At 50.0% G+C, this 18,780-nt stretch overlaps 1 protein-coding gene across 4 annotated transcripts in view; it reads right to left on the reverse strand.

Annotated features, from left to right (window-relative positions):
- LOXHD1 (lipoxygenase homology PLAT domains 1) overlaps positions 1–18,780 on the reverse strand; it is a gene marked incomplete at both ends in the record, with an annotated part of 202,517 nt that overhangs the window by 72,600 nt on the left and 111,137 nt on the right. For all 4 annotated transcript variants that reach the window (XM_082668196.1, XM_082668195.1, XM_082668194.1 and 1 more), the window contains 7 exons: positions 2,905–3,067; positions 3,808–3,924; positions 8,302–8,483; positions 8,982–9,146; positions 10,279–10,407; positions 14,658–14,762; positions 15,516–15,682. In XM_082668196.1, coding sequence (XP_082524322.1) covers positions 2,905–3,067; positions 3,808–3,924; positions 8,302–8,483; positions 8,982–9,146; positions 10,279–10,407; positions 14,658–14,762; positions 15,516–15,682 — 1,028 coding nt within the window. The remainder of the gene's footprint in view (positions 1–2,904; positions 3,068–3,807; positions 3,925–8,301; positions 8,484–8,981; positions 9,147–10,278; positions 10,408–14,657; positions 14,763–15,515; positions 15,683–18,780) is intronic.

Consider the following 18,780-nt stretch of genomic DNA (forward strand, 5'->3'; position numbering starts at 1 on the left):
ATTCCTTTATCCTAGGGGCTTCGGAGTTCCAGGCCAGGGAAGAGGGGACTTAGCTGGACTATCCCCAAGGGGAAGGATGAAAGTTGTGGCTTTGAGGTGAAGGCGGAAATGGTCCAACTGGGAAGAAGGTCAGTTTCCCCAGCCTGGGAGCAGGTGAGGGTTAGAGAGTCCCTATGGGTGGTAGGAAACCCTCACCTGCACAAAGGGACCCAATAAGGAGACAGCTGCCTGGCTTATCTGGGGACTTGAAGCAAGGAGGCCTCCAGGCTGAAGAGAGGGTCTTTTGGGCTTCCCTGGTGGCACAGTGGTTAAGAATCCGCCTGTCAATGCAGGGGACACGGGTTTGAGCCCTGGTCCGGGAAGATCCCACATGCCATGGAGCAACTAAGCCTGTGCACCACAACTACTGAGCCTGCGCTCTAGAGCCTGCGAGCCACAACTACTGAAGCCCGCGTGCCTAGAGCCCGTGCACCGCAACAAAGACAAGCCACCGCAATGAGAAGCCTGCGAACCACAATGAGAAGCCCGCACACCGCAATGAAGAGGAGCCCCCGCTCACCGCAACTAGAGAAAGTCTGCACGCAGCAACAAAGACCCAAAGCAACCAAAAATAAATAAATAAATAAATTTATTTAAAAAAAAAAAAAGAGAGAGAGGGTCTTTTGACAAAGCCAGGGTCCATGGAGAAGCATTGCTGCCATCCAGAGAGATGAAACCTGCATGTCGGCGGGGAGCAAGCAGCAGCAGTGTCACCGAGCGGCAGGAGACCACAGGTGTAGGTTGTTCCCACCTGGACTAAGGGCCAGGCCCCTGATGTGAGCCTCGGATTTTTATAAGACCCTAGAAAAGGGGATGCCCCCTCCCTGCAGTGACTGAGATGGACTTTCTTACCAACCCTTGCAAGTGGGCTCAAAACCACATGTAATTAAATGTAGAAGAGTAAGGTGATGTGAGCTGCTCTTACCGGTCGGTGTGGAACACGCTCACGCCCAGAACACGGTTCCTATTATTACCCTCATTTTCCCTTGGATTCCAGAGCATTATTCTTTCCTGCTCTCCTTCTGCCTCTCTGGCTGCTCCCTGAGCATCTTTATAGGTTCCTGATCGTCTGCCTACCCTCGGATGCCCACGTCTCCCAGGACAGTCCACTTCCCGCAGCTCTTACCCGGCCTGCTCCGGGTGTTGACTTCTGTGAGTTCCCCGCAGCTGCATCTCCAGCCCAGTTCCCTCCTGTGCTCTGGACCCACACCCCCATGTCCACCTTGACTAGACCACAGAGCACAAACTCACATCCAATCCTGAACTCTGCCCCCTCCCTACGTCCCCTTTCCCACCCTCCCTTCTCTGCCGCCCCACCCAGCACTGTGCTGGCTAAGCCTCCTTGGCGCACTGGGAGAACTGCTCTCAGAGGCCTGTCCCCTCAAGGACAGGAACCAGCACCCCCACCTTGCTCGGCTCAGCTCAAAATCTGGCCAGCATTTCACGTGTGCATTAAACAAATCCTCTCGTGTCGAAAAGAGTCAACATCTCCCACGCCTGTCTGGCTAATACTGACATGAGGTAACATTAGGAATCTTGCCACGGTTTAGACACGACAGTCGACTGTCCCCACCCCCCTCATTTTCTCTCCCCATCCATTTGCTGGCTGTGCACTCAGCCCTGCTTCACACCTGGGCGGGACCTCTTCTAGGAGCCCTCATCCCAGAGTGGGGTGCTGTGTCCCCAGGGCTGCGATTAAATGGCCTTCCTGCCCCTTTCTCCCCACCCCCGACCCCCCGTCACTCTCTCCAGTCCTTTGGGAATTAGGAAAACCGATTCAGCGTCCGGGTGCTGAGCAATGTGGTCAGGCAGTCAAATCCTACTATTCCTGGATCTTCCTCCCTCCCTATCCCACCAAGGCCACACAGCTCTCCGTGGAAAGATGTTTCCCTAGAAACACCACCCAGCACAGAGTGGGTTTGTGGCATGTTATTAATACAGAACAGCAAAGTGTGCCGCCGGGCCAGCTTTCCTGGGCATCCTCTGGGATCCAAGTAGAAAAGGGGATTATCCGCCAGATTCAATAGCAAAGCAAATTTGGAGAAAGGGATATGGGTAGGGAAAGGCACGTTATTGAGGCAACACTTGTTTTTCTCTCTGAAGCAAATGGCAACTCAGACTAAAGGAAATGTGAGAGCTATAGCAGAGGCTCAGCTGAGGCTGAGGGCTGAGCCTGGAGCAATACCACCCGGCAAGAGAAGGGAGAACGGCACTCAGGGGCCGGCCAGAGAGGTAAGAAGAGAACCAGAACATGGTAGTTCAAAAGCAAAGGAATGAGAGCAAGAAGTGTGTGGTCAGGCTGGGGCAAATCAGGCAGAAAAAAACCTCATCAATGAGAACAAGCAAACTGGCGCATACAGAAAAGAAACCCATGACCTTGGACACTGGAGCTGCACCTAGCCCCTGAGAACAAACACGCCACAGCTCCAGTTCTGTACAAAGCCAGGATGCTATTTGATTCATACTCGGTTGGGACAGCTGGATCCAGCAAGAGCAGAGAGGACCAAGCCCTGCAGATTAGTAGCCAAATTAACTAAGCAAGGGAGAGAACAAGGACCAGTATAGTCCAGGCACAGGAGGGCACACATTTGGATGTATGATCACACCGTCAGACCAGGAAAGGATTTGCGCACAAACCTCGGAGTGAGATAGCTGAGTACCTTTGAAGAATAGCCCTGCCATTTTATTAGCTGAGTGAACTTCGGCAGGTTATGTAACCTCTGTGAGCCTCAGTTGCCCTCTCTATGGAGTGAAGGTAATCATAGACTCTACCTCCTGGGTGCAAAGGCTCCGCCCAGCACAGGGCAGGTGCCCTACAAGGGAGGGCTCTGCTGACAGTGATGAGGGCGATCACACCACACTTACTGTCCAGAGGCTCTTCCACTTCCTTGTAGACTTGCCTTAAAGACCCATCTTTCATGTATTTCTCAGTGAAGATATCATAAGGGACCAGTTCTCGAATGGTCTTCTTGTCGTCCTCTGAGGTGGCAAGCCATCGATCACAAGGGAAGGTCAAGGTCTCTGTGCCCTGGGGTGAGGAGGAAGGAGGAAACTGAGCCCTTAATGTGGAAACTGCCAACTTCAGTCATTCATCACCATGTCAACACTCATGGGGACCAACCAAGGACAGGGGTGATGGAGCCCTACTGATAATACAAAAGCCACAGAGGAGCCCCCACCCACCCACCCGGCCTGCCCCAAATCCGGCAGATCCAGTCTTACTTAAAGCACTTTCCACACCATGTCAGGGGTAGGCTCTTGAAGGTGGAGTTCCCTGAGTCACTTAAAAATAGATATCTGAACCCCATCCCAGAGACTCAGACTCAGCAGGCAAGGGGAAGAAGCTCTGTTTTTTTTAAACTGCTCCCAGCTCCCAGCTCATACCACAGCCATGACTGACAGCTGCTTCCTAGGTTTAGAATTTCATGGTTTTGGAATGTTTTCCAAGTTGGTTAGGTGGGTTTCTTTCTCTGAGTCGACCTTGAGTTGCAGGAAGGGCACACTTGGTCACTCACTGGTAGTATGGCTTTGGGGGTGGGGAGCAGAGACATGGTTGCCCAGACCCTCCTTCTTGACCCATAAGCCAGGTTCTAAAAGATTCTGCCTTGGACCTGAGTTAGTTCCTGCACTCGGAGTGAACTGGCTGAATTTTCCTTAGATGATTTTATCTCAACTTAAAAAGGCTACCGTTTCTTACAAAGAATCTGTCTTTAATCCCTTCTGAAAAGGAACAAAAGAAACAGCAGGACAGATCAGTCAGAAACTCACATCTTTATCTGGGAGGAGCCTGCGGATGTCCACGTGGGAGCAGTGCCAACCAGGATTTATGCCCGTATTATCATGGCCAATCCGAATTTTTTCAATGATTTCTCCCACATCTTCTAACTTTGGAAAGGAGAAAATGTACCAGATGTTGGCTGAAAGGTCCTGGAAAGTACAACTTCAGCAAAACCCTGCTTCCCCAGGGCATCCACCCTTGAGTCCCTTTGAACTTCCTGGGGTCACTTTCTCCCAGTATGTTCCTCCTGTCCAGTCAAGCCAGCCCCTGCCCTCCCCTACATATGCCGTGCTCATCCCTCCCTTCCTCCCTGCAAGCTTAACATCAGCCTAGACTTCAGAACTCAGTTCAATCAAGCTCTGGGAGGCTGCCCCCCCCCCTTTTCATGGTGGAGCCCAGCTCCTTGTCTTCTAGCAGTGGCTTAAGAACTGACTGGGGGGTATCAGAAGATGAGTTCTAGTTCTGCCCATGCCCTCTCTTACCACCCTTACCTTCTCCTTGGCCCCCAAGAGCCCCCTTCATCTCCAGCCACTCCTCTTCTATATCCCTCAAATTCCAGTCCCTCAAACTCTACATTCTCTTGTCACAGGGCCTTTGCACATGCTCCCCCTGCTCCTTCCCTTTTCTCTTCTTTACCTAAACCAGTGTTTGTTCAATCTCATCATTCAGGTCTCAGCTCAAGGATCACTTCTTCAGGGAACCCCCTTGACCACCTTAAGAAAGTCAAATCTCTTCATGTTAGGGTCTGACAGCACCCTATAACCACCCCCCACAGCAGTTCTCAGAAGTTTGCATTTACCTGTGTGATAAAGAAGGTGTGATACCTTCTTCTCTACCACTGAAAGCCACAAGGGTAGGCATCACATCTGTTTTGCTCATCACTGCATCCCCAAAGCCCAGAAACTAGATTCTCAATAACTATTGGCTGGAAGGATGAAAGAATGATTGTTTCCTCATTTGAAAAATGGGTATGACAAAGTCAGCTGTGTTCTCTCACATGCAGTGCTGAACCTTAACCACCAAGGTATGTATGAACGTCCCCTTGAATGAAAGAGCTGATTACGTGCGTGCCACAGTGAGTCCCTGAAATTCAGGAGCTGTGCTCTCCCGTCTCTCCTGCCTGGAGCCTATGGGCATAAGATGCAAGGGAGGAACTCAGCCAGGAGTGACTGATCCCCAGATTCTTCCCTCGGAGCCCTCTAAGGAAGCAGGGAGGTGGCCAGACACAAGGCAAGGCAGCCACTCAGCTGGCACCTGTCTCCCCGGCTCTCTCTCTGCCAGGCTGCCCTCCGTCATCCCACCAGGTCCCACTCCAGGGCCTCGCCCAATTCTCATGTGTCATATTGTCTTCTGAAATGGTGCTGTAGGTATCAGTTCACACCCTGCCTCAGCCCTATGGGGATCTGAGCGATCACAGGTGGATATAAACAAGGAAGTCGGGGTAAAGGGAAAAGAGGGTAGGGAAATATGGTACTACCCAGGTGCTCTGGCTCATGGTTGGTCCACAGAATTCATGCCTTTTGCTTTGGCAGTTGGGGGTTAAAGAGGGTGTGCAGACTTGAGTTTCCTGGTAGCAGCTGTGCAAAGCTACCTGCCTGGCCTGCTCCATCAAGGTCTCAGTGCTACAAAGAGACGGCTCCAGGATGGATGAGAGCTCCCGATGAGTGAGTGGCATCTGAATGAGTGAGTGAGTCATTCATCAAATGCAAAGCCTCTATAACTCTAGACAGATGTGACCTGGGAATGAACTAGAACAGCTCCGACCACTGCATACCCTCCACACACACACAGGCCCACAGTCAGCAGCCATGGGAAGGCCCATCAGCCCTGCTTGAGAAACCTCCCCCTATTCCCACCCCACCTCCATCCTTCCCAGTTGCAGCCCTACGAGCTGTGTGATCTAGACAAGGCACTTGACCTTCCAGGTCTCAACTGCCTCATCTATCAAATAGGAAGATTGCTCAGCTGAAGGCAGAGGCATGGGCAGAGCAACCCTTCGAGGTCACTCCTACATCTAAGATCGCAGACGTGCTTCTTCTTGTCAGTGATTCTCTCCTTCCAAGTGACCAACATGGTGCCACATTGCTGGAGACGCCCTGAGTTAACAAGATGCTATAACTGTCATTGCTTCTGCTGCCCTGCAGCTCCGCTCCAACTCCCCGCTGGCCAGCTCACCCATGCATCATCAGAGAAGTGGTGTCCCCCACGAGTCCCCGGGCTTTCTGAATCATTAAACGGAGACCAGTGATTTCACAGGGCCTTATCCTCTGACAACAGGAGAAACAGGAAGCTACGGGTGAGATCGTGGCTCACAGAATCTGCACTCAAGGACGCTGAGCTGCCAGGCAGCTGGCGAATGGAATCGTTTGCCAGCCTAACTCTGGGAATGGTGACTTGGGACACCAAGTGCTGAGGACAAGGTTGGCACATGGGAAGTGCTCAGTAATTATTAGCTATTGTTGTTATTTTCCCAGCCGATCCGTGTGTCTGAGGATGAGGCCAGGGAGAGAGGATGGGGCTTGCTCATGAGTTAGAGGCTGAGCAGAACCAGAACCCAGGGTTATGGGCTCGCAAACCAGCGCTCCACCTCTTATCTGAAGATCAACTGGAAAAGAGAAATGGAGAGACAGGGGCACAAAGCGATCTCATTTGTTTCTAAGCTCTCATACACGCAGCTCCCAGATAGATTTGAAAAGAGATAAGATAGCAACAAATTGCTGGCAAATTATAGCTGCCCATTAGGCGGACTTCATTAATAAAACTCCCCAGAAGCCATGCTGAGGTGTAATCACAGCTCGGGCCCCTGACGGCATCAGGCTTGCATGACGCACACGCCTTGACATCTCGGGTGGGTGAGGTGTTGCTCTGTGTGCATAGATGAATCACCCTTGAATTTTCCTTGTTAAAAAACTCCACCAAGGCGGCGCAGTGTTTGAGAGTCCGCTTGCTGATGTGGGGGACATGGGTTCGTGCCCCGGTCCGGGAGGATCCCACATGCCGTGGAGCGGCTGGGCCCGTGAGCCATGGCCGCTGAGCCTATGCATCCAGAGCCTGTGCTCCGCAACGGGAGAGGCCACGGCAGTGAGAGGCCCGTGCACTGCAAAAAACAAACAAACAAACAAAACTCCACCAAGGTGGCAAACTTCCCAGAAGTGCTGACTGCTCCCAGAGAAGGTGGGGAGGGGAAAGGGTGTCCCCCAGGGCAGACACAGCCCGAGGAAGAAGGAAGGGGCTCTGGACTTTGTTTCCCACCAGAAAGTAAGGGGCACATCTGAAAAGGTCCCCACTACCTGGCTCCCATCTCTCGTCCTGCAGAGTCATCCCCTTTAGGTCCTGCTCCATCTCGTCCTCTAGCCAAGTTGCATCACTCTCCTCCTATCCCCTCTGGCCAAACCTCAAGCCACTTGCTGTGTTGACTTCCACCTCTGGCCATGATGTTCCCCTTGCTAGGAATCCTTCCCTCCTTGTTCCCGCTTATGTCCACTTTCAGGTCCAGCTCAAAACCACCACTTCCAGGGAGCCCTCTCTCATCTCTGAGCACCTGTAGCACTCTCAGCCAGCCCCGCTGTTTGCCCTCATCACCATGGACTAGTCTACTACAGCAGCTAAGAGCACATATTGTGAGCCAGTCCTCCTGGCTTTGAATCCTGCTTCCACTATGCCTTGGTTGTGTGATTTCATGTAAGCTACTAAACGCTCTGTGCCTCAGTTTCCCCATATTTAAGCAGGGATGATTAAAGCGCAGAGTTGCTATGAGGGTTAAGTGAGTTAATATGGGTAAAGCCCTATGATGGTGCCTTCCTACCCCCAGGATCAGTTACTATGATGATCGCCAGACTCTCTCATTAGCCTCGTGTGAGATCTGGAGTTCCCCAGCTGGACTGCAAGCCCCTTGCAGGCATAGTCTGGGTCCTCTTCTTCCCTTGTCTCTCCCACCCCACCTGGCACGCGGTGGAGTGCACAGGGAGGCACGGGACTGAGTGCAGAGAATACCAAGGTGTGGATGTGGTGACATACATCCACAGTAACCGTCGAACGACTCTCAGGCCAGAGTTGAGGGGGAGCCGAGGAGTATACGGATGCTCTTGTGTATATGAGAGGATTGGCCATAGCTCAGCAGATGAACGGGAGACAACTATATGACGAGAAAGTCTGGAAGCCGGCTCTCTCCACGGGTCTCTGTTGTTGGTAGCACTGGAGATGGCCCCAATGGAACTGGAATTGTGCTTCTAGCTCCCTAAGCCCTGTGCACTCATGATCACCTTTGATTCAGACACTGGTCCTGGAAGGGCAGGTTCACTGTCCTCCTGGCTACTTAGATGCGCTGAGGCTCAGAGAGGTTGGATGAACTGCCTGTCTCCCTCACTCACAGCAGCGCATCAGACGGAAGGCTCATGTCAGACTCCGGACAAAGGGCCCCTTCTTGTCTTCTGGTCCATCCCGCCCCCAGTCCTGGCTCCCCCGCTGCCTGCCGACCCAGGTACCTCCATCATGAAGCGGGAGGCGGACTTCCTCTCAAAGAACAGCTTCTGCTCCCTCTTGTTGGTGCACAGGTACTTCTGCTGGGTGCACACAGCATCGCAGCCATAGATGATGATGAAGATGTTGGCGTTTGTCCCAGCGGCAAAGACATCACTGGTGTAGAGGGTGATCTCGTAAGGGACAACTAAGGGTGGGGGACAGAGGGCAAAGTCAGAGGGGAAGTGAAAACAGGACACAGGCAGGTCAAGTTCTTCACGAGCACCACCACCCCAGATGGTCCCTTCACTGGGAGCTGCTACCCAGGGACCTGAACCTTCACATGGTTGCCTAGCAACCACAGGGTGAGGGGAGGTGTTTTGTCATGCCTAGTGCCCACAGAAAGCTCCTTTCACCTCAGACCAGGGTCTCCGTGCCTCTCCCATCACAGAGCTAGTACAACAGACTGGCTGAAAGCACAGGCACTCTGCCTGTTGTCACCAGTTAGTTTGGGGTACAGTGTGGAATACATCCCATATTTCCTTTCCCTGGGTCCAGGGCTCTGTCCACAGCCAGCACAGGGCCAGGGGAATTTCCAAGGTGTGCCTGGACAAGGGTCAACACTGGATGATGGACCGGGACTGAGTTGGGGTGGTGAGCAATGGGGTGCAGGAGGAGGCCCAGCCTTGCTGTGCAAGATTCCTACATGGTGTATACAGCCTTGTCTGAAGTTCCGCGTGGAAGAGGTCCCTGACGATGGCACCATCGTCTTCATTCTTGGCCAACCAGCGGCCACAGGGGAATGTCATGCACCTTCCAAGGGATGGGGCGTCCACCTCTACCCAGTCTAAAAACCAGCCTGGAGCCTTGCCTGGAGGGAAGGAGACACAGAACTCATCAAGGACCTCTACACAGATGGTTTTCTGTGAACAACTTCAGGGACTCCAAACACACTTCCCTGCTCGACGGCTGGCGCTTATAGCTCCACCGTGAACATGCCATCCCTTTTGCTTACAGCATTACTGAACTGATTCCCCTGCACCCAGCTGAAGGTGGATCACACTGCAGCCTACTGTTAGTGAAATTAGCAAGAGCAAAGGAGCATGGGGAGGAGATGACAGGAGGCAGAGAGTCTGAGGGAGGGAAGCAAGCACACTGTCCAAGGTGGAAGGTGCTCCGAAGAGGGAGCCCAGAGATGCCAGAGGGAGCCTGTGTTAACGAGGACTCCATAGTTCCACCCAGTGACAGGGCGAAACCCTGGGATCCCTGGCCTCAGTGTGCGATGCATGAAGGCAAGGGAAACTAGTGAAGGATCGATGCTCCTCCCTGGGAAAATGAGCGCTCAGGTTTAAAGAAAGAAATGGAAGCCAGGCAGAGACCCTGTTCCTCAGTCCCAGAGGGAAGGAGGAAGGCCTCCTCAGGCTTAGAAGATATGGTTTGAAGACCAAGAAAATGAGTCTGCTTTACTGAGAGAGAACAAACTTGGGCACAGCTTTTGTGTGGCTGCAGTGTCAGTGGGTTCTGGGAAGAACTGGCTCCATCAGTGGTTCTCAAAGTAGATCCCCCGGCCTAGCAGCCTCAGCATTACCAGTGAGAAACATAAGCTCTCGGGTCCCACCCCAGACCTACTCCAACCAAAGGCTGTGGGTGGGGCCCAGAAATCTGTGTGTTAACAAGCCCCCCAACGTGGCTCTGATACACATTCAAATTTGAGGACCACTGATCAGGGATTCTCAAATCTGGCTGCCCACTGAAATTTCTGGGAGTGCGGTTTTGGGGAAAGCTTTAAAAGTCACCAGCGTCCTGGCCCCTCCCTGATCAATTAGACCAGAATCTCTGCGTGCAGCCAGGACTCTACCAGACTGGAGGGACTGAGGAAGCTGTGTCATTATGGAAGGCAGATGACACCCAAGTCTACCTCAGATTCTTGCCTAGACACCCACGGGGACCTGACCATGGTCCTCACGTTCTTAGCCAGGAAAAGAGGGAGGGAAGGCAGAGACCTGTGTTGTCATGGCCGATCCTGACTTTCCACAGATCTCCCAGGTCCAGGGTCTCCACTGTGAAGATTTCGATGCTGTCCCTCTCAAACTTGTCACTGTTTGTCTTGGAGGATTTCAGGAGGGTCATTCCTGCCAACCAAATGACCCCAAATGACTGGCTGGGCCTGAGACCTCCCAACCTAGTCTGACCACCTTTTTTCGTCTCTCCTCATCATGACCAAATTTCTGAACTTTCATCAAATTTAGACTGTACAATTACCATCCACTTGGCGTCTTTGGCATTTTGTGTGTGTGTGTATGTATGTCCTTTTATTAAGCTTTACAATAATCTTTTGACATATATATTATATATATATATTATATATATATATATTTATTTATTTATATATTTATTTATTTTGCCGTACGCGGGCCTCTCACTGTTGTGGCCTCTCCCATTGCAGAGCACAGGCTCAGGACACGCAAGTCCAGCGGCCATGGCTCACGGGCCCAGCCACTCCGCGGCATGTGGGACCTTCCCAGACCGGGTCACGAACCCGTGTCCCCTGCATCGGCAGGTGGACTCTCAACCACTGCGCCACCAGGGAAGCCCTTGACATATATATTTTTATTTCCAGTTTGCATCTAAAGAAAAGGAGACACACCCAGAAATTAAGTGCCTTATCCAAGGTCATCCAGGAGGAAGTGGTGGGGCCCTAAGTCAATGTGTGCTCCCTTTTCACAATCCCCGCGTTTCTCCATGGCCGGGAGGGAGCCAGTGACAGAGCCACCCTCCCATGCTCCCTGGGGAAACAGGGCCTCCCCTGCAGGGATGGGGCATGCGGGAATTCTCTGGAGACTCTTCTCTGGATGACAGAAGGAGGGTTGGCTTCAAATGCCCCTGACCAGGCATCTCACATACATCATCTGTCCTGGGACTCTGGCTGCGTGTCAGTCTGAAATTTAAGGTGGTTTCAGGATCATCACCATCTCCTCCTGCCTCAGCTTTCAAGTCTCCTTAACCCTGTAAGTCCCACCTCATGTAGGAAGTCTTCTGATAATCTAGACTCATTGCAGACTGGTTTCAGCACACAGAGTCAGACAGACCTTGGTTAGATGCCCGGTTTTGCCACTTAGCATCTGGTTGGCCTTGTACAAATTACTTAATTCCCTGAAACTGGTTTCCTCGAATGTCAAAAGGGATGGTCTTCCCCATAGAGTTGTTGTATTTAATAAAATGATGACTTGCGTCTTCAAGAATGTGCCTAACACATAGCAATTCCTTGGCAAATAAAAGCAGTTGTTAGGGCCCCTCAATTTCATTGACCATGGCTCAGTAAGTATTGCAAGGACGTTCATTTATAAGTTTTGGTCTGATTCATTCATTATATCTGCATTACCTAACCTAGTAAATAATAATAATAATAAATGTTTTATTGAGTGTCATTTTGTCTCAAATATTTTACATGTTCAATTTCATTAAATACACAACTCTATGAGGCATGTACTAATATAATCTCCATTTTACAAATGGGGGAAACTAAAGCACAGAGAGATTAAGGAACTTGCCCAAGGTCACACAGCTAATAAGTGGTAGGGCAGAAGTTTAAACCAATCAGTCAAGCTTGAGTCCATGCTCTATATCACCACAGTGCTGAATTAGAATAAGAGCACCCCAAAGTCAGGGATTAAGCTCCTTCATTCTTCAGCAATTCTTGGCATAGAGCTCTGGACCCACAGGGTTTTGAGCAAATATGGGATGACTACATATTTGAGGGACTGGTTCCTCTCTGAATGGAGGAACATGACAGGATGGCTGGACACATGGTCCAAGTGGATGGCTGACTCCAGCACTACATTCCACCTTCTCTGATTGCCTTGACAGAGGCTCCAGAAGGACCCCAAGACTCCCTGAGCATCTCATCTGGAGAGTACCATGGAACCCACTGGCTGAATCTCACTGGAGGTTGGGAAGAGCCACTGGTTCCCAGGTTGTTATTGAGGTAGAGATAGAGTTAGGGCTACCTCTGCCTTTAGAACAGAAGGAGAAAGCTGGCAAAAGACACAGAGAAGAGATCACTCGCTGTTTGGACCGAGGAGCCCGTTTGCTACAGTTTTGAAAGTAAAACAGAGTGACACCTCAAGGAACGGCACAGGAAATGGTAAAAACTTTCAGAAAGGCCTGGACAAAGAATCAGGCACCATTACTTGGGGAGAGGATACCGAAGGGAAGATGATTGACATGGCTTCCAAAGGTGGTAGAGGTGGTAGAGGCAGCAGTGAGGACCAAGAGAGGGCAGGGGGCTCTCTGTCCCCAGAATGCAGTAGGCCTGACTTAGTAAGATTTAGGAAGAATTTTAAAAGAACTGGCATTCACAACCGAGGCAGACAAGTCACCTCACAGGGAGATTTTTAAGAAAAAAGGAATTGCCTTTCTCTGTTGGGGCTAGTTGCATGAAATCTTTCAAGAGTCAGAGGCATGCAAGAATACACAATGGGGAAAGGATAGCCTCTCCAATAAATGGTGGAAATGGATGTCTACGTGTAAAATACTTAATTTGGACCCTTATCTCATACTGTACATAAAAATCAACTCAAAATGAATTACAGATTTAAACAGAAGGACCAAAACTGTAAAACTCCTAGAACAAAGCATAAAAGAAACACTTTATGACATTGGTCTTGGCAATGACTTCATGAATATGCCACCAAAAGCACAGCAACAAAAAATAAAATTAACAAGAGGGACTACATTAAACTAAAAAGTTTCTACACAGCAAAGGAAACAACAGAGTGAAAAGGCAACATACAGAATGGGAGGGGCTTCCCTGGTGGCGCAGTGGTTGAGAGTCCGCCTGCCGATGCAGGGGACACGGGTTCGTGCCCCGGTCCGGGAAGATCCCACATGCCGTGGAGCGGCTGGGCCCGTGAGCCATGGCCGCTGAGCCTACGCATCCAGAGCCTGTGCTCCGCAACGGGAGAGGCCACAACAATGAGAGGCCCGCGTACCGCAAAAAAAACAAAAACAAAAGCAGAATGGGAGAACATATTTGCAAACTATATATCTATAAGGGGTTAATCACCAAAATATATAAAGTAATCTTACAACTCAAATACAAAAAAACTAAGAACCCAATTAAAAACGGGCTAAGGACTTAAATAGACATTTCTCCACAGAAGACATAAAAATGGCCAACAGTATAAGAAAAAAGGCTCATTGTCACTAACCATGAAGTAAATGCAAATCAAAACCATAATGAGATATCTCACACCTGTCAGGATGGTTACTATCAAAAAAACAAAAGGGGACTTTCCTGGTGGTCCAGTGGTTAAGAATCTGCCTTTCAGTGCAGGGGACGTGGGTTCCATCTCCGGTCAGGAACTAAGATCTCACATGCCACGGGGCAAGTAAGTCTGCGTGCCACAACTACAAAGCCCACATGTCACAACTAGAGAGAAGCCCTTGCACTGCAACAAAAAGCCCGGGCACCGCAATGAAAGATCTCATGTGCTGCAAGTAAGACCTGATGCAGCCAAAAATAAATAAATTTTAAAAAACCCAAACAAACCAAAAGACAACAAGTGTTGGTGAGGATGTAGAGAAATTGGAACCCCTGCACACAGTTGGTGGGAATGAAAAATGATTCAGTTGCTATGGATAATAGTATGAAAGTTCCTAAAAAAGTTAAAAAGAGAACTACCATATGAACCCACAATCCCAATTCTGGGTATATATCCAAAAGAATTGAAATCAGATTCTTGAAAAGTATTAGCGCTCATGTGTTCATTGCAGCGCTATTCACAATAGCTAAGAATGGGAAAAATCCTAAATGTCTATTGACAGATGAATGGATAAAGAAAATATGGTATGTACATGCAATGGAATATTATACAGCCTTGTAAAAGGAGATTCTCCAATATGCAACAATGTGGATGGTTCTTGAGGATATTATGCTAAGTGAAATTAGCCAGACACAAAAGGATGAATAGAGCATGACTCCATTTAAATGAAGTATCAAAATCAAATTCATAAAATCAAAGATGGAAATGGTAGTTATCAGGAGGTGGGGATAGGAGGAAATGGGGGTTTAATAATCAACAGGCATAAAGTTTCAGTTTAGTAAGTTTAATAAGCTCTAGAGATCTGCTGTACACCACATACCTATAGTCAATGACCATGTATCGTACATTTAAAATTTGGTAAGAAAATAGATTGCATGTTAAGTATTCTTCATAAAATAAAATAAAATAATAAAGAGAATTTAAAAATATGGTTTCTTAAAATAAAAGAGAGAAAGAGGGAGAGTCACGTGCAGTAATTCCTTGGAAAATTGCACTGAATCTCCCAGTCTCCCTGGAGGGGAACGTGGGTGAACCTCGGCCCTGCGTTGCTTTCTTACCAGTGTCATCTTGAGTGCCAAAGAGTGTGATGAAGACGTTGGCATCGGTGCCCGCGTTCTTCTTGTCCCCGGTCTTTATGGTCACTGAGAATGTGGTAGATTTATCTGCCAGGAGAAGAGTGTGGAGAAGTGAGTGGTAGATTCCACCTCCCATGAAGGGAGGAGGAAGAAAACGTACTGAGCATGTTTCTCTGCTCGTGTTGGCTGTTTTTATGAATCACTTTACTTGTAGCATGTGTTCTTCTGCAGCTGCCTTTAGTCTGGAAACTTCCTGAAGGCAGAGATGAGGTCTCCCCACCCCACATCCAGCTCACACAGGAAACTCTCAATCAGTAAAGTTGTAGGATGCTTGGGGAAGACTTGGGGTGACTGTGGGGTTCAGAGACTCAACAGCCAGGAGCCCTGGTGTGACTCCTTCAGGTTGGGAAGTTTTAGGGATGCATGTTTCAAGGAAGGGAACACAAGCGTCATAGAACTCTTGAAAGTTCATTCTTTCCCTTGACGAAAATATCCATATTGAGAGTCTATAATGTGCCTGGAGGGGAGGACACAAGTCTAAGTCAGAGTCAGCTATAACTATTCTATTCTATTCCATTCCATTCCATTCCTTCCATTCCATTCTATTCCTGACAATAACTCCATGCTAGGCCATGTACTTCATACCCAGCCATATGCTAGACATGTGAGAATACGCCCCCTTCACCTCCCCATTCTTGCCATGGAGGAATGAGAGAACAGATAGATTCCCAGGGAAGGAAGTGCCCAGAGCCCACAGGGGAAGGGAAGATGGAGACCTAGTGGGGGAGAGACAGAGGAAAGGGGTGCTGGAGGGGAGAAATCAGCTCTAGGTTAGGAAACCTTTCTGCTCCAGGGCCAGGTTGTCGAGGGGGTTGCTGTCATCTCCCCCACCCTCCTCATCCTCGCTTGGCGGCAGCACATAGGACTCATCCACTGGCAACAGCTCCCTGGACAGCTGGCCGTCATCCTCCTCCACTGCCAGCCAGCGCTGGCACGGAAAGTAGTACCTGTGGGGACAGGGGGTGAGAAGAATTGAGGGATGTCTCTTTGGAAAGGTGTCATGAAACAGTAGTCATGGGCTGAGGAACGAGAGGCCATCATGGGGCCCAAATGCTCCCCTGTCTTCCCCCGCACCCCCAGCATTGCCCTCCCATCCTACCTAGCCTGGGAGTCACCCCATTAGTCACTTGGCTAGAGTAGACAACAAACATGGGATGTGGTTTCCATACAGCCCCACTGAAAATGGCTGGGTAACAGTGCCTGGAGCACAGCAAACCCTCAATCAGGGTCCTATTGGAGGAATCTAGAGGAAAAGGGGCTTCTGGGGACTGTTCCAGCCTTTTCTAGAATCAACCTGTTAGCCAGAGCCACTTTGGCAGAGAATGTTGTACACATAGGAGGGGCTTCATACCCAAGGGCTGAATTAGTGGATTTTAATGGAATGACCCAATTATGCTTCTGGAAGGTGCAAAGAGTATGGCTAAGGAGCTGGCACAGCAGACAGCGGGCATCACCCAGGGAAGGGAGGTCCGAGGTAGACTCCTCAGTGGAGAGGCTGAACCCAGAGCAAGGAAGGCGCCTGGACGGAAGGGAACTAAGGATGGGGGCCGAGAGAGGCAGCAGGGTGCGGGAACTGAGGACTCGCCTCTAGAGCCAGACTGGGGTTGAATCCTGGCTCTGCGGCCTACGGTCATGTGAGTTTGAACAAGTTTCTTTACCTCTTTGTGCGAAGGTTGCCAGATTTAGCCAATAAAATCACAGGACTCCCAGTTAAATTGGAATTTTAGATAAGCAAGTAATAATGTTTCAATGTAAGTATGTCCTATCTAGTATTGGGGACATACTTATACTAAAACATTATCCATTGCTTATCTGACATTCAAATCTAATTGGCCATTCTGCAGTTTATCAGGCAACCCTCTGTAGAATGAGGATGATAGTGCCTATTTCATAGGTGGTTATGAGAATTTCCCGACTCAAACATTTTTAAGTGCTTCAAAAAACTGCCTGGCTCTCAGTACGCTCTTGGTTAGGAATTTGCTAAAACTATTGTGAAGATGATGATGATTCTTCTTAATGCTTCCTTTCTTCCTCTTCAGTCCATGCCTGGGATCTCTGGAGATTGTGGGCTGGACAGTTCCCACTGGGCTCCTGAGCTTCCAGAACAACTCAGAGGGTTTGGGGATGCAGCCCATCTCTACAGCCCCATCTGCACCCCTTCCCCACTGCTGTCCAGGTGCATAAGATGCATTCAGGGTCTGGTCAAAGTCTGGAGAGGTGGGAGCAGTGTAGGCCCAGGGTCTTGTCCCTGTCTGAGCCCCCCATCCTCCTACAGTCCTTACTGCTTCCCAACGTCAGCATGGTAGAGGGGCAGCGCCAGAGGACGCCACCTTGGCCCAGGGGCTCGGATGGGGCACAGAGGGGCACCTGTGTATTGAGAGATGTGGATTTAACCTTGGGAGATATAAACCAAATTGCTATGACATTAGTGTTTAAGTGAAAAATGTATATCGTTCCACTTCTCTGCCTTTCAAATATATGAGTGGGAAAGTTAAACTTTTACTAATTTATGAATAATAGGCTTTAGTTCTAAATTATGGCCGATTAAGGGAGAGAGACAGAAGTAAGGAAAAGAGTGGGATTGGGGCCGAGGTGGAGTAATGAGAGTATGGGAAGCTGGAGGAGGACAGGGACAGAGGGAGAGAGATGCATAAAGAAAGAGCTGGGGGAGACTGATGCTGGGAGAGAAAAAAGTCAGTAAGAGGGGAAGGCACAAGCCCTCCCACACCCGTGAAGAGCGCACGCGCGGGGAGTCAGAGCCTGGCTTCTTGGCACCACCCCCGTGGTCCCTGAGATACCTGCACCATGAAGTTAAAGGCCCTTAGCACGCCCATGGCTGCAGCCTCCGCAGGCAGGAGAACCAGAGCTGGAGCCAGGATGGGCCTGAGCACTGGATGTTTAGCCTCTATCCTCACAGCAACAACAAGCACTCACAGGAGGTCTAGTGGAGGACTGGGCCTATTGGCCCCTCCCCTTCCTCCCACAGTAATAAATCCTGCTCAGGCAGGTCTGCAGAGGGGAGTAGGTAGGGATTTTTCAGAAGCAAAGGGGAAGAGAGGCATGCAGGTGTTCTGGCCAGGTATGCCCACCACTCCACTTAAGCAAGGGCAATGGAAGGAAGACCCAGGGGTTGGGTCAGCAGGAGGTTTAAACTGAGCGTTGGAACAAAGCTCGGGGCCACTAAAAGTACGAGTTTCACTTGAAAGTTAAACTGGAATGAGTGGATTGCAAAACTGAACGCTGTAAAATGTATTTAATGTGTTCCCATTTTGTGCATAAAGGCTGGAGCACATCAAGTATGTCAACTGGTGGTACTGGAAGAGCGGCATAGCAACAGTGGGTCTGGAATTCCAGAACTCTGGGTTTGTGCCTCTGCTCTTCCCCTTACACTCTGTGTGGCTGCTGGGCCCCGAGTTTCATCACCAAGAAGGCCTCTGCGGGATGTGAGCAGAGGAGGGACGTGGCCTAAAGGCTGGATGGCTGTAGACACTAGGAGGGCCTGGGTGAAGCAGAGGCACCAGCCAGGAGGCTCTGACCAGGGGGTGCTGAAGATGGGGAGAGGGGGTCTGGCTGAGCTTTTCTGACACAGTGGCGATGGATTGGGGGTGGGGCATGAGCGGCAAAGGGGAGTCAGGGTGGAGTCACTTTGCATGGAGACATGTGACTGGGTCCAGAGGCAGCTGAGGGATGAGGTCAGTGTTCATTTACCCTTCTGGCTGCAAAGGCCTTATTCCTGAGCTAATAAAGGTCATGGGAGGCCACAGGCACTGTCGGGGAAGACGGTGTCTCTTCGAGAGAGAGAGCAGATTTGCTGCTCTAATTTTTCTTTCTCTGAACGGCCATTTTTTTTTAATTTGAATTCTATTTTATTTATTTTTTATATAGCAGGTTCTTATTACTTATCTATTTTATACATATTAGTGTATATATGTCAGTCCCAATCTCCCAGTTCATCGCACCACCACCACCCCACCCCACCCCCACGCAGCTTCCCCCCCTTGGTGTCCAGATGTTTGTTCTCTACATCTGTGTCTCTATTTCTGCC

The sequence above is a fragment of the Grampus griseus genome, assembly GCF_964374135.1.
Source record: "Grampus griseus genome assembly, chromosome: 12".
NCBI lineage: Eukaryota > Metazoa > Chordata > Mammalia > Artiodactyla > Delphinidae > Grampus > Grampus griseus.